General features: G+C 49.8%; 1 protein-coding gene across 1 annotated transcript; it reads left to right on the forward strand.

Annotated features, from left to right (window-relative positions):
- The first annotated feature begins 3,725 nt into the window (after positions 1-3,725).
- Positions 3,726-13,813, forward strand: SEPTIN12 (septin 12). Its single transcript, XM_060284853.1, has 8 exons — positions 3,726-3,888; positions 6,318-6,443; positions 6,522-6,603; positions 8,197-8,334; positions 8,471-8,780; positions 12,725-12,821; positions 13,459-13,510; positions 13,594-13,813. Exons 1-8 carry the CDS (start codon positions 3,726-3,728, stop codon positions 13,811-13,813), a joined length of 1,188 nt encoding a protein of 395 aa, XP_060140836.1.
- Positions 13,814-16,203: the final 2,390 nt, after the last annotated feature.

The following is a 16,203-nucleotide window of genomic DNA, read 5'->3' on the forward strand; positions in this document are numbered from 1 at the left end:
GTGATTACACTGGCCCACAGGATAATCTCCCCATCAGAATCCTTAATCACATCTGCAAAGTCCCTTTTGCCACATAAGGTAACATATTCACAGGTTCCCAGGGATTCAGATGGGAACTCTTTGGGCACCATGATTCTTCCAACCACACCTAGTGAGCAGAGAAGTCTGAACTGGAACCCAGCCGTCAGATCCCAGAGCCCTTGACCACCATGTAATACAGTCTCCTGTGCTGGGATCCCCATCTTACACCCTCCATCCCCTCCATTCCTGTTCTGAGATCTCAGATTCCTGTTGCCCAGGGAGGGTAACTTTGAAATGACTTCTATTGCAAAAGGGGGTAGAGACGCAGCCACTGGGGAAAACGGTCCCTTGAAAAGTTACGCATAGTCTTATTATAAGACCCAACGATTCCAATCCTAGATACATATACCCAAGAGATTAAATCATGTCCACGCCGAAACTTGTACACAAATGTTCACAGCAGCAGTTTTCATAATAGCCAAAAAGTGAAAACACCCCAAAATATCCACAAACTGGTGAATGAATAAACACATTATGGTCTCTCCATGTGGTGGAATATTATTCAGCCATGAAAAGGAACAAAGCACTAACACATGCTACAAAGTGGATGAACCTTGAAAACATGATGCTGAGTGAAAGAAGGACAAAAGGCCACATAGTATGTGACTCCGTTTATATGAAATGTCCAGAATAGTCAAATCGATAGAGACAGAAAGTAGTGTTTGCCAGGGTCAGGGGGATGGGGATAGGGTGCTTAGTGGTAATGGAATTTCCTTTAGGGGTGATGAACATGTCTTGGATCTAGGTAGCAGTGGCAGATTTGCAACATTGTGAATATATCAATACTAAATGCCACTGATCTGTTCACGTTAAAATGGCTAGCAGTTAATTTTCATGTTCTGTGAATTTTACCTCAATTGAAAAATGAAAAGCGGGGAGGGGGGATGGTTTAACAACTGTGGCCCCTGCCCACCCCTTGGCCTGGCCGAGTGGGCAGGAACCAGTCCTCTCCTCTCCCCACTGACCCTCAGTCTTCCTGTCCAGATGCCCAGGTGCCTCATTTCTTGTTTATTCTCATTAAAGAAAATCTGGGATATTCCAAGTCATTAAAAGACAGAAAGCACCCATAGAGCCCCTTGGACCTAAGCAGAGCAATGATGGGATAGAGGCCATGGCAGGATGCATTTCAGGCCAGTCAGACCTCGGACTTGGATCTTGCTCCCAGCCCTTAACATCCACCCGTGTGTGACCAAAGGCCCACCCCCTGACCCCTCTCTGCCTCAGTTTCCTCATCTGTAAAGTGGGTGTATGGAGAGTATTCCCCCTTCTCAGGCTGCTGAGGATTGAATGGAATAATTGATGTAAACACTCCCTTGGCACAATGAATGCACTAAATGGTTGTGTATTACTCTCACCCAACCTGTGGGTACGATTCCCTCCAGTCTTGATTCTTTGGATACATTGGGTTCACCTGCCATCCACACTCTGCTCACTTTACCCTTGGCTTTCCCCAGTCCACATGGCCAAGAGCGCCTTGAATGGTCCTGCTTTCTGCAGACCTGATCCTCCAGTCCGCAGTCCCTGTGGGCATCTTCCCCCCAGGTTTCCAGATCCTACATCACTCACACGTGACACCTCTCCTGGAGAAAGTGTTTTCTGGGCATAGAGGCTTATTTCCTTAGGAGACATTCCCAGAGACAGAATCTCTTCTTGTGCAAGGTGGGTCTCCGTGTCAGCAGCGCTGTTTGGTCATCCGCACAGAACGTTCTCATCTGCGTTGATGAGGAGGCCAGCCTTGCCATGTCCCTCAAGAGCTGTGGCGTAGCTTGAGAGAGTTCTCCAGCAGGAATGGCACACGTTCAGGGCAGTCTCTGCCCAGGGTCCTGCCCAGCCCCACTCCTGGCCTCCAAGCCTGGAAAGTGAAGTTTAAGCCTCTGTCTTCAGATGTGTAGAAAGTGGGGGAGCAGAAGGGCATGGGCAGGGAGGGACAGAGGCTGCTGGGGCTCAGGACAGTTGAGCTGAGCAGATCGGGCAGAGTTGCTGAGTCCTGGTGGGCAGAGTGGGGGCGGCAAACCACCACCTGCTTTTGTAAATAGTCTGATACGCAGCCACTCCCGTCCATCTACTTTTGGTTGCTTTCCCAGTGCAACGGCAGAACCGAAGAGTAGTTGCAACAGAGATCTTATGATTAGCAAAACTTAAAATCTATACTATCTGGCCTTTTACAGAAAACATTTGCCAACATCTGAAACAGAGGATTGCTTAGGGCTTGCAAACTCAGGTGCCAGGAAACAGGTGAGAACGAAATAACTGAGATGAACTTGGTATAGGAAACATCTTATTAGGGAGACATTAGGGAGGGGTGAGGGCTATGGCAAACTGGAGAGCACGTAGCCCATCTAAAGGGGGCAGCTAGGGAGTTCCCGGGTGGTCCAGTGGTTAGGACTTGGCGCTTTCACTGCCAGGGCCCGGGGTTCAATCCCTGGTCAGCAAACTAAGATCCTGCAAGCTGTGTGACGTGGCCAAAAAATAAATTTAAGAAAAAGAAAAGAGGGCAGCTTGTGTCAGCTGTAGGCTGGACCCAGAGTTGCCAAGGCTTATAATCTCTGAGATACACCAGAAATCTATAGGTTTGTGTGAACAAGAAAAGAGGCTGCAGAGGGTGAGCATGTGGACACAGATCCCAGCCCTGCCACTTCCTCACTGTGTGACCTTGAACCACTTTCACTCACTGGACTCTCTGATCTGTAAACTGAGGGGTAGTAGCTGCACTTACTTCACAGGACTCTGATGATTATTAACAAGTTAACATCCTAGGGCTCCTAAAACAGTCTTCTGCACGACAAAACTCTGGCTATATTGGCAGTTTAAAACACTACGACGCCAACAATGGACAGACCGAAGAAAACACATGGATGTTGTACTTTCTGGCCATGGGTCACAGGTTTGCTTCCCCAACAGAGTGGTTAAGGGGCATGAACTTGGAAGCAGAGGGACTGGCTGCTGCCCAGAGCTGCCGCTTAACCAGCTAAGTGACCTTGGGCAAAGGTGCTTCCCCGGGGCGGGGGCAGGGGGTTCCTGTCTATAGATCTAGGCCGGGGTCATTGTGAGGGTTATAGGGCAGTGACCCGAAAGGGCCTGGTGGAGTAGCTTACCTGTCCCTGTTCTCAGCCCCCTGTTGCAGAGGAGCCCCCAGGTAGGGTCACAAGAAGGGGGTGGAGCTCAGGTTCTTCAGTTAACTGTCACCCTCTCCCCTCCCCCTCAGCACATAACCAGGGTCTGCCAGGACAGGGCAGCCCCCCAAGGCTCCCACAGGGATCCAAGGCCACCAGGTGCCACATGAGGCTGCTTCTCTCCCTCTCTGTCCTCCATGGGTCCAGCCCCTGAGTTTTGCCAGGCCGGCCACACTCTACTGCGGGAGAGTCTGAGTGGGGAGAGACAGATCCCTGGGGCTGGTGCATATCAGAAAGCGGGTTCAGTCTCCCCTGAGAGGCAGCTCCCCCAGGCACCCCTCGACAAACCCCGTGGGCAGTGGGGACTTGGGGGATGCATAGGTGAGGGGGCATGAAATATGGGAGTGCCTGGGAGCAGATCTCAAGAGTCAGGGTTCAGAAATGAGAACTCGGGTGGTCCCCCTCTGGAGCCCCAGCGACTCCCTTCTCCCCACCCCACCCGGATGACAGGCATCGTTGTTCCTCAGCCCCATGGACCCCCTGAGGCAGTCCCCCTCCCGCAGCTCGTCACGGGCCTCCAGCCCGAGGACCCTACCCAGCGAGATGCTTGGTTACGTGGGCATCGAGGCCGTGCTGGACCAACTGAAGATCAAGGCCATGAAGATGGGGTTTGAGTTCAACATCATGGTCGTTGGTGAGTGAGGGGCCTCGGGCTCACAGGAGGACAGACCAATGGACGCCACCCTGTGGGCCTGGACCTATCGCCTCTCGGAGCCTCAGCCTCCCCATCTGTAAAGTGGGCCTGATAGTCGTACCTCACAAGAGTGTTGTAGGTGGAAATCTGGGAAACACTGAATTGTGAAAAGACAAAAATCACCGTGAAGCCCCAACCAAACGCAAACAAAGCAATAAAAAGGGAGGCCATGTGTGGCAGGAAGTAGGGAACACCAGACTCATCCTGGTCCCAGGCCTTAGCAACACCCAGTGTGTGACCTGGGACAGGGCCTTTGACCCCTCGCTGCCTCAGTTTCCTCATCTGGCTTAGCACAGTGCCTGGCATCTAGGAAGTTCCCCGTGGGTCAGTTTTATCTGGAATTGCATTTTTATATATGCAAAATTAATGTTGTAGGTCAAAAACTACACTTCTCACAAAATAAACTGGATATAATGGAACATAAAATGTCAGAATGTGTAGCACCAACTAAGGGCATTATTCTAAGGTGGGGGTACCCAACAGAAATGTCATAGAAGGGGACTTCCCTGGCAGTCCAGTGGTTAAGACTCTGCACTTCCACTTCTAGAGGCCCGAGTTCAATCCCTGGTCAGGGAACTAAGATCCCACATGCCACGTAGCGTGGCCAAAAAAAAAAAGAAAAGGAATGTCATAGGAGCCACATACATAATTTTAAATTCCCTAGTAGCTTCCTTTAGAAAAGTAAAGAGAAACAGGACAACTTACTTTTAATCGTCTTTTTTACTTAAACCAATACATTCCAAAAATACTATCATCTCGACATGTAATCCATATAAAACATTATTCATGAGATCATTTACGTTGTTTTTGTCATAACAAGTCTGCAAAATATGGTTTATTCTTTTACCCCAACAGCACATCTCAGTTCAGATTGGTGTATGGCCATACTGCCAGTGGCAATAGCCAGGTGTGGCTCCCATATTGTATAGCAGAGCCCAAAGGACAATTTCAGTTCTTTTTTAATTTTTTAAAATTTATTTATTTTTGGCCACATTGGGTCCTCATTGCTGCGTGTGGGCTTTCTCTTTGGTTGCGGTGAGCAGGGGCTACTCTTCACTGAGGTGCGCAGGCTACTCATTGCGGTGGCTTCTCTTTGTTGTGGAGCATGGGCTCTAGGCACATGGGCTTCAGTTGTTGTGGCTCGCGGGCTCTAGAGCGCAGGCTCAGTAGTTGTGGCGCACTGGCTTAGTTGCTCTGCGGCAGGTGGGATCTTCCCAGACCAGGGCTCGAAACCGTGTTGCCTGCATTGGCAGGCGGATTCTTAACCACTGCACCACCAGGGAAGTCCCAGTTTCAGTTTTAGACCCAAAAGTGTGTCCTGCCCTGTGATGTAGGATGTTTACTACTGCAGGGCGTGGTCGGCGGAGTTTGAGAAGCCTGCACAGCAGGGAGAATGGACCATCTACAAGCTCAGGCAGCATAGGGGAATCTCACTAAAAGAAGCCAGACATGAAAGAGCACGTGCTGTGTGATTCCCCAAGTAGAGGGCGGGCAGCGCTGCTCCCTACCGATGATGTCAGAAGAGTGGCTGTCCCTGGAGCTGTGTTAACAGTTACTGCGAGGAGGCAGGAGTGGTCTTGGGCGGAGCTGTGTGTTCTGTCTCTTTATCTGGTGCTGCATACATGGGTGGTTTAATTTGTAAAAATGCATTGACCTGCTCATCAACAGATGAATGGATAAACACAGTGTGGTCTATCCATCTGATGGAATATTATTTAGCCATGAAAAAGTATGAAGTTCTAGCACATGCAACAGTGTGGCTGACCCTTGAAAGCATTATGCTGAGTGGGAGCAGCCAGATACAAAAGGACAGTTATTGCAAGATTCCATTTATATGAAATGTCCAGGGAATTCCCCAGAGGTCCAGTAGTTAGGACTTGGCACTTTCACTGCCTAGGGCCCGGGTTCCATCCCTGGCTGGGGAGCTAAGATCCCATAAGCCAAGTGCTGCTGCCAAAAAGAAAAAGGAAATGTCCAGAATAGGCAAATCCATAGATAGAAAGCAGATTAGTGGTTGCCAGGGGTTGGGGGGAGGGGGAATGGGGACTGAGTGCCTAATGGATATAGGGTTTCTTGCTGGGGTGATGAAAATGTTTTGGAGCTAGATAGGGGTAGTGGTTGCACAACACTGCATGTACCCAATGCCACTGAATTGTACACTTTCAATGGTTAATGTTAATTTTTTATTATATGAATTTTGCCTCAGTAAAAAATGGGGGAAGGCATTGAACTGGAGACTTATGATAATACGTGCTTTTCTGTATTTGTTATACTTAGAAAACAGTTTACTTTCCAAAACCATTTATTTAAGAATTTCAGAAACATGCCTAACGCATCCACAGTTGTTGCTGCCGTGTGATTACTCACAGGACAGAGCGGGCTGGGCAAGTCCACCATGGTGAACACACTCTTCAAGTCCAAGATGTGGAAGTCCACCATGCCGGGCCTGGGGGTGCCCACACCCCAGACGCTGCAGCTGCAGTCTGTGACCCACGGTGAGTGAGCACCCCCTCACCCCACCCCCACCCCACCCACCCAGGCCCACTCCCAGCCCCTCTGCTCTCCCCCTACAGTCATCGAGGAGAGCGGCGTGAAGCTTAAGCTGACAGTGACTGACACACCCGGCTTCGGGGACCAGATCAACAACGACAAGTGGTAGGTCCTGGCGGGGAGGTGGGAAGGGCAGAGCCGTGGCTGCCCCTGCCCCTGCCCCTCCGGTCTCTGGGAAACATCCAGGCCTGGAGCCACCTGGCTGTGGCATCTTTGAGGCTCAGTTTATTCGTCTGTACAGTGGGTGTGTGCAACTCTCCCCCCAAGATCAAAGGAGTCAAGTATGTAAAGGTCTTAGCTTGCTGCCTGGAAGCACTCGATAGAGGCTATGGTATGGCAGGGGGATAGAAGCCCACACTCCAGAGTCAGGACCCCTGGGTTTGACCACTTCCCAGCTGTATAACCTGGGCCTGGCCACGCAAGCTCTCTGAGCCTCCTCTTCCTTCTTCGTAACTTGGGGGTGACGACATCCCCTTTGCAGAGTTGTTCTAGGCTCTCAAGGAGATGAAACACAAACACACACACACACACAATCGGGACTGGCTGCACAACTTGTGGGGGCCTTTATTCAAAAATTACTAAGGGGCTTCCCTGGTGGCGCAGTGGTTGAGAGTCCGCCTGCCGATGCAGGGAACAGGGGTTCGCGCCCCGGTCCGGGAAGATCCCACATGCCACGGAGCGGCTAGGCCCGTGAGCCATGGCTGCTGAGCCTGTGCGTCCGGAGCCTGTGCTCCGCAATGGGAGAGGCCACAACAGTGAGAGGTCCGCGTACCGCAAAAAAAAAAAAAAAAATTACTGAGAATTGTAAGACCACACCCGCAGAGCATTCAGCCCTGCGTGGGCCCTTCTTGGTTCAGAGCCCTGGGTGCCGGCTCCATCCACACTCCCATGAAGCCAGCCCTGCACACAGCACCTCACCGAGCACTTAGTATGTGCAAGCTCTGTTCTACACACAGGGATACAGCAATGAACAGAACTGATGAACATCTTTGTCTGCATGAAATGTATATTGTCATGGGTGTGGGGAGGCAAACAGTGAACAAAATTAATCAGTTTTGTGGAGGGTGAACCTGAACTCTTTATCATCGACACAGGACACTTTCTGGGAGTGAAAGGGGGATGGAGCTGTAGTTGGTGGGGGAGTGCAGTTTTAAGCAGAGTGATCAAGGCAGAGGGCGGCAGGTGCGAAAGCCTTGAAGTGGGGGTGGGGTGGGAGGGGAGGCAGAGCTCAGCAGTGGGATGGGGTAGGGACTTGTAGGGCAACATAAGGTCTTTGGCTTTTCTTTGACCACTGGAGGCTGAGCAGAAAAAGGATCTTTTTGGCGCTGTGTTGACAATAGCCCTGTGGGGGGAAGGGACCCTGGCAACAATTGGGAGAGAGTCCCTGGTGGTTTGAACCAGGCTGCGGCAATTTCTCTCCTTTAATGCTCACTCCTCCCCTACAAAGTAGGTGCTCTCTTACTGTTCCCATTTTACGGAAGAGGAAGCTGAGGAAGAGGAAGCAGGGGTCTCTCTGAAGATGCAGGGGTGTCGGGGGTTGGTACTTGGGTGATCAAGGGCCTCAGGTTGTGTGGGACTGAAATTCCTGTGTCCCAGGCAAACGGGGCGATTGGTCATCCTAAGGGGAGAGCACTCAGAGGACCTAGGTTGAGGGGGGCTCCTGGCGAGGTTCTGAGGCTGAGCCACCTCCCACCCCAGCTGGGACCCCATCCTGGGCTACATCAATGAGCAGTACGAGCACTACCTGCAGGAGGAGATCCTCATTACCCGGCAGCGACACATCCCCGACACCCGAGTGCACTGCTGCGTGTACTTCGTGCCACCCACCGGGCACTGGTGAGGTGGCTGAGCCAGTGGGCAGAGGGCCACCTGCGTGGGGAGGAGAAGAAGAGGAGGAGGAACCCCCGGGGTGGGCTGCGGGCTGGCACCCACTCATCGTATGCTCACGGCCATCGCTGCCCCGCCTGAGCAGGCTGCGGCCCCTGGACATTGAGTTCCTGCGGCGGCTCTGCCGGACTGTGAACGTGGTGCCTGTGATCGCCCGGGCCGACAGCCTGACCATTGAGGAGCGAGAGGCCTTCAGGCACAGGGTAATCTGGGCACCTGGGACAAGTCTGGGGTCAGTGGGGGTGTGGAGTGGGGGAGAATGCACAGGTGGGCTGAGGTCATCTGTGTGTGGTCCCCAGATCCAGGAAAACCTGAAGACTCACGGCATAGAGGTGTATCCACAGCAGTGCTTCGATGAGGACATCAATGACAAGATCCTCAATAGCAAGATCCGGGTAGGAGGCCATGGGAGGTGGGGAGGCTGGTGGGACCAAGGCTGGGTGATGTGCTTCCCACTCATCCTTTCCATCTGAAGATTCGTCTCTCTCTGCAACTTGGGGAAAGTTCATATATTTCTAGCAGGTATGAATCTCCACTCATCCACAAACTCAAGGTGAGCAAGAAATAGGTCATATCAACAACCCCCAGAATGGGAGAAAATGTTTGCAAATGATATATCTGATAAGGGACTTGTATCCTGAATATATAAAGAACTCTTACAAATCAACAATAAAAGACAAGTACCCCAAGTTAAAAATGGGCAAAGGATTTGAATAGACATTTCCCCAAAGAATTTATACCAATGGCCACTAAGCATATGAAAAATTGTTCAACATCATCAGTCATGAGGGAAATGCAAATCAAAACCACAGTAAGATACCACCTCACACCCACTAGGGTAGTTAGTATCAAAATGACACACAATGACAAGTGTTAGTAAGGATGTGGAGAAATTGGAACTTTCACACACTTCTTGTGGAAGTATCAAATGGTGTAGCAATTTTGGAAAACAGTCTGGCAATTCTTCAAGGTTGAACACTAAGTTACTATATGACCCAACAATTCCACTCCCCAAAGAAATGAAAACCTATGTTGACATAAAAACTCATACACAAATGTTCATAGTAGAATTATTTGTAATAGCCAAAAAGTGGAAACATTCCAAATGTCCATTAACTTGTGAATGGATAAACAAATGTGGTCTATCCATACAAGGGAATATTACTTAGCCATAAAAGGAATAAAGTTCTGATAGATCCTACCCTAACCCTAACCCAATGTGGATAAACCTTGAAAATGTGATGCTAAGTGAAAGGAGCCAGACACAAAAGGCCAAATATTATATGATTCCATTACATGAAATGTCCAGAATAGGCAAATCTATGGAGATAGAAAATAGACTTGTGGTTGCCAGGGGCCGGGAGGTTTAGGGGAAAATGGGGAGTGACTGCTAAAGGGTACGGGCTTTCATTTTGGGATGATGAAAGTGCTCTGGAGTTAGATTTTGGTGATGGTTGCACAACTTGTGAGAATACTGGAAACTACTGAACTGTACCTCTAAAAGGGCAAATTTTGTGGTATGTAAATTATACTCAGTAAAGTTGAAGAAAGAGAGAGAGAGGAAGGAAGGAAGGGAGGGAGGGAGGGAGGGAGGGAGGAAGGGAGAAAGAAAAAAAGAAAGAAAGGGGGAGGAGGAGAAAGAAAGGAAATAGCTCACATCTTCATTTTCTCTGAATCAACTGAATTTCACCTCCAAGCCCCCATCTTCCTGTCCTTGTGGTACATTCAATGTCAGTCTGTCTGGATCCTGCAAAGCACCTGGGTGAGGCCTGGGATTCTTCATCCATAGACACCTGGCCTCCACTCCCTCCCCCAGGGACCCTGCTAACCTACACAGCACTTTAGCTTGAATTAGAAAAAGGCAGTAGGGGCTTCCCTGGTGGCACAGTGGTTGAGAGTCCCCCTGCTGATGCAGGGGACACGGGTTTGTGCCCCGGTCCGGGAAGATCCCACATGCCGTGAAGCGGCTGGGCCCGTGAGCCATGGCTGCTAAGCCTACGCGTCCGGAGCCTGTGCTCTGCAATGGGAGAGGCCACAACAGTGAGAGGCCCGCGTACCGCAAAAAAAAGAAAAAAAGAAAAAGAAAAAGGTAGTAGCTTCCTTCACAGAAGGGAGCCTGCATGGGATTTCAGCCCTACACAGCCTCATGGTAAGTTACCTTTGTGCAGTGCACAAACTGCACATCTGTACATGGAAGCCCTGCTTCTTGTCTGGCATCCAGTTTCTCTACACATTCCCTCTTTCCGCTCCCCATTGGAGCAATGAACAGTATTTCCTGTGAAAGGTTCAAAGAGCCTTGACCTTCTGCTTTCTGTCCTGAGGCCAGCAAAGACAGCAGCCTGCTCACAGCTGGAACAGTGCTGGGGGAAATAAAGGAGAATGTATTCAAATTAACCTCTCAATAAATCATCCAGATATATAACATCTATTGAGGGTCAAATATGGGCTGATGCATAATAAGTGTGTAAGAGACAGTTATTATTAGCATCAATTTATTCCCCATCACAATCTAATTCTTAGAAAAACAAACCTACATGCAGCACTTGCCTGTTTAATCTCCACTTCCTGCCACGAATAAGTAAACAACCAGAATTTACAACAGGGCTCAGCAAACTTTTTTTGTGAAGGGCCAGACTATGGTAAGTATTTTAGACTTTGTTGCAATTACTCAACTCTGCTGTAGTAGAATGAAAGCAACATAGACAAGAGTAAATGAATGGCAGGGGCGGTATGCCAACGAACTTGCCTGGTTTGGCCCAGGAACCATAGGTTGCCAGCCCCTGGTTTACAAAATTCTCTCTTTCTTTTTTTTTTCTTTTTAATTTTTTGGCCGCGCCCCGCGGCCTGTGGGATCTTCCCCGACCAGGGATCGAACCCATGTCCCCTGTAGTAGAAGGGCGGAGTCTTAACCACTGGACAGCCAGGGAAGTCCTCTCTCTCTCTTTAAATTTCTTTTATTGAAGTATAGTTGATTTACAATGTTGTGTTAGTTTCTGGTATACAGCAAAGTGATTCAGTTTTATATATATAATGTATATGTATATATATATTTATATATACATGTTTATAAATATATATATGTATTCCTTTTCATATTCTTTTCCATTATGGTTTATTACAGGATTTTGAATACAGCTCCCTGTGCTATACAGTAGGACCTTGTTTTTTATCCAATCTCTATATAGTAGTTTGTATCTGCTAATCCCAAACTCCCAGTCCATCCCTCCCCCACCCCACCCCCTTGGCAACCACAAATCTGTTCTCTGTGTCTGTGAATCTGTTTCTGTTTTGTAGATAGGTTCATTTGTATCATATTTTAGATTCCCACATATAAGTGATATCATATAGTATTTGTCTTTCTCTTTCATTTTTTAATAACTTTATTTATTTTTGGCTGCTTTGGGTCTCCATTGCTGTGTGCGGGCTTTCTCTACTTGCCGCGAGCGGGGGCTACTCTTGGTTGCGGTGCACGTGCTTCTCATTGCGGTGGCTTCTCTTGTTGGGGAGCACGGGCTCTAGGCACACAGGCTCAGTAGTTGTGGCTCACGGGCTAAGAGCACAGGCTCAGTAGTTGTGGCGCACAGGCTTAGTTGCTCTGTGGCATGTGGGTTCTTCCTGGACCAGGGCTTGAACCCATGTCCTCTGCATTGGCAGGCGGATTCTTAACCACTGCGCCACCAGGGAAGTCCCTGTCTTTCTCTTTCTGATTTACTTCAACTAGTATGATAATCTCTAGGTCCATCCATGTTGCTGCAAGAGGCATTATTTCATTCTTTTTTATGGCTGTGTAATATTCCATTGTGTGTATATGTGTGTGTATATATATATATATATGTATGCCATATCTTCTTTATCCATTCAGCTGTCAATGGACATTTAGGTTATTTCCATGTCTTGGCTATTGTAAATAGTGCTGCTATGAACTAAGAAGTGCATGTATCTTTTCAAATTATAGTACAAAATTATCTCTTAACCCTCATGTTAATGGTTGAAGGTGGTAAGAAATTGGGCATGAGCAGTATTATATCACTAATGTAGCTCTGAGTAACACTTGGTTTCCAAGACTTGTTCTGCTAACCCCTTCATTATGCTAAGCCCAAGATTATCCTTCCCAAACATTCACAGAGCCCTACATCAGTATTGTCATGACTCCCATTTTACAGATGAGGAAACTGAGGCACACTGATTAGACTTTGTGTCTTCTGACTTCAGATATCTGTGCTCCTTCTATCACTTTCTCTCCCCACAAAGGACAGCATCCTGCAGGTTCCTATCTCTGTGTCTTCTCTCTCCACTTCCCGGGTGGGGCCAACCCTCCGATCTTGTCCCTTCCCTGCAGGAACGGATCCCCTTCGCTGTGGTCGGGGCTGACCAAGAGCACGTTGTGAATGGGAGGTGTGTCCTGGGCCGGAAGACGAAGTGGGGCATCATTGAAGGTCAGTGCAGGGGCCCTGGCGAGGGCTCAGGGGAGAACATGTTGAAAAGCCCTGTTGCCTTTGGCATCCTTACACCCACCACAGAGCCCAGCACAGGAAACAGAGAGACCTGGGATCAAGTTCCTTTGTGCAGCTCAGAAGCCCCGGGCAAGTTCCCCGACACCCTGGGCCTCAGTTTCCTCACAGTCAAATGGGTATCATTGTAACATCAACCTCATAGGGTGGTTGGAGGGGGCAGAGCCTCTGCTTTGCGTGATACCTGGCACCCAGGAGGCACCCTATTCATTCACTAGAATTGATTGTGGGCCTACTATGTGCCACAGAGCTGACCAGACAAGGACAGGTGGGAAAAGCACAGTGAAGGAAATGTGGGATGGGAGGGGGTACCTGAGGGAGCAGAGGAAGGCCCTGCTGATTCAACAGCTGTTTATAGGAGCCACCTGTACCAGGGGCTGGGACACAGCCATGAGTGAATGAATGAACTAACAAACGGGAGGTGGGCTAACACAGGGAGACGTGGGGAAGGGCTGGCAGTGGCAGGGGGTGTGCAGCATACAGCAGGTGCTTACTCAGTGCTGGCCGAGGGCGGGGCGTGGAACAGAGCCTGCACTCAGGGGTTTGGTGCCGTATCTTGTAGTGGAGAACATGGCTCACTGTGAGTTCCCCCTTCTGAGAGACCTGCTCATCCGGTGAGTATGTGGGGAGCCCGAGGGGCTGCGGGGGCCCTGGAGGATGCCCTGGAAGTCCTGCTGACCTACCACCTATCTCCCAGCTCCCACCTCCAAGACCTGAAGGACATCACACACAATGTCCACTATGAGAACTACCGCATCTTCAGACTGAATGAAAGCCATGTGCTGCCCCGAGGGCCCGGCTGGGTGAACCTGGCCCCAGCCCCGGCCTCTGTCCCTGCCCCTGCTGGCCCCCAGGCCAACCCCGGCCCCTCAAAGGTCGGCGGGTGGGCCAAGGACAACTCAGATGAGGAATGCTGAGCACCGGCACATCCCGGGCCCGCGGGGCTCCCCAAGTCCTGGGCAGCCCCCTGACACACACCTGTGTACTAGAGCATGTATTAAAGGGTGGACATTGCTTTTTATGAAAAGCTGTGCTTTGAAAACAAAAGGTGTTTTGTAAATGACTTCTTTGAGCTATCCTCAAATAAAAGTATTGTTCTTTCTAAAATAGTGTGAGACTCTCAGGTCCTCAGGAGTCTTGAAGACCTGGGAGGGCCTGCCTTGGACGACCAGCCCCTTCTGCCCCAGAACCAGAGTCAAGTTCCAAATCATGCTCTGCTGTCCATATCAGGCTCTGACGTCTGTCCCAAAGCCTCCCTCCTGCACGGGGCGTCGTAAACACTTAAAATCTCATCTTTGCCATCTTCCCCAAACCCTGTGCCCCTCACTCCTGCCTTCCCTTTTGCCCCACCCTGGCAGACCAGAATGGTGAGAAAACAATTCCAACTTTGGAGTCTGGCGAAGCTGATATGAAAATCCCCGCCCTGCCATTGACCTTGTGCGATGTGACCTTGGGCGAGTCACTTACTCTTGTGGGCCTCAGTGTCCTCATCTGTAAAACTGGGCTGATACTATCGGTCCCACAGTGTTGTTGTGTGGACAAAACGGAGTGATTCATGGAATGTGCCTGCCACCCCTGGAGAAACAGCACTCAGAGATGACAGGAACAGCAGAGACCACGGGTACAGGGCAGAGGCTGTGCCCACAGGGTGTGAGCACTTCCCAGGACTCTCTGGAACCCTCGAAAGGAAATGGACTTCATGGAAGCCCACACAGTACACCCAAGCTCCCCTAGGGCACAGGCAGGCAGTGAGCATTCAGTAAGTGACCATGGGGAGCAGCAGTGGTATCCCAGCTGCTGGCCTGCACGCTCCTGGTCACTGGGGCAATCTTTTTCTCGGGGGGTGGGTGTTGGTCCTGCTCTCTGCTGATGACTTTACCTCCAGTTTTGGAAGCTCTTTTCATGCCCACAGTGATGCTGCAGCCCATGCTTGGCACAGACTCAGTTGTGTACCCAGTAACGGCCGTGCACAGATTTCTTCTGCATTTCCTGACCTGGGTCAGCTGGGTGAGGGTGAAGGCCTCAGCTGACACGTCTTGGGATTCCCCAGGCCCAGCAAGCACGGATTACAACTCCAGCTCTGCCGCTTTTTAACTGCAGGACTTTAGACAAGTCACCTGACATCCCAGAATCTACTTCCTCCTTTGGAAAACAGAGACAGCATCACCAACCTCCTACTTCAGGGTGTGTGAAGACAAGCCTGTTCACAGATGCCCAGGTCCCATAAGGAGCCATTTTACTGATTGTTTTGTTCCGTTTTGTAGGCACGGCGAGGGGCGGTGGTTTCTTTTATGTGGTGCACTAATCAGGTTCATGTCATAATGATACAGTCATCGTATTAACAATAGTGGGCATTTTTTTAAATGGGGAATCACAAAATGAATTCCCATGTACCTGGTATAATAAAATATTCCCCCTATTTCACGGACGAGAATGTTCATAGCAGCTTAATTTATGATAGCCTATAACCGGAAACTGCAAATGTTGGGTGGCAATGTAAGGTCGGATCTTAACAAACGGCACCGCGAAACAGAGGAAAGCTTCAAGTGAGCTTTATTAGGGAGCGCTCCCGGGCGAGGTTCACTGGTCCGAAAGAAAGGGGCCAGAGAAGTCGCACCCGGGCGAGGGTTGGGCAAGATTTTATAGGGGAAGAAGGGAAAGGGGTGTGGTGAATCTGGGAGGGCGCAGGGTATTCCTTATTTGGTGGTCTTTTCGGGTATCCTGGGGACGGTTGGTCCCGCCCCTTAAAAGGCGGGAAGGCTGGGCTGGGTTCAAAGTCCCCAGGTCAGTTTCTGGAACTGGGTGGTCCGGAATGTCGCCAGGGCAGTTTCTGGAACTGGGTGGTCCGGAGAATTTCATTCTGATGCAACCTGTGAATCTGATTGTGTTCCCCTGCCTCGGGCCAGTTGGCCTTACAGGCAGGAGAGTGGATAAGCTATAGCAGAGTCACACAATGGACCACTCCTGGGCAATAAAAATGAACCTACTACTGATAAACACAACAGCATGGGTGAGTTTCACAGACCTAATGGAGAGTGAAAGAAGCCAGCAAGCAAAGAGAATGCACCCTGTGGATGCCCTTTTACAGAGTTCAAGAACAGGAAAAATCAATTAAAGGTGATGGAAATAAGATTTGTGCTTTTGGGCAAGGGCTGGAAGTGCCGCTGGGGAGGGGCATGAGGGAGCCTTCAAAGAATTGAAAATGACCTATATTTTGATCTGGGCGAGGTTACACAGGTGTACAGCTTTGTAAGATTCTTTGAGCCATACCCTTCAGATTTGTGCACGTTACCGTAGCCATGTTATA

Source organism: Globicephala melas, chromosome 15, assembly GCF_963455315.2.
Source record: "Globicephala melas chromosome 15, mGloMel1.2, whole genome shotgun sequence".
Lineage (NCBI taxonomy): Eukaryota > Metazoa > Chordata > Mammalia > Artiodactyla > Delphinidae > Globicephala > Globicephala melas.

Coding starts and splice junctions, on each gene's coding strand:
- SEPTIN12 (XM_060284853.1), top strand. CDS start 3,726: ATGGACCCCCTGAGGCAGTCCCCCTCCCGCAGCTCGTCACGGGCCTCC. Junction 3,889..6,317: donor GTTCAACATCATGGTCGTTG/GTGAGTGAGGGG, acceptor GATTACTCACAG/GACAGAGCGGGCTGGGCAAG. Junction 6,604..8,196: donor CAGATCAACAACGACAAGTG/GTAGGTCCTGGC, acceptor CTCCCACCCCAG/CTGGGACCCCATCCTGGGCT.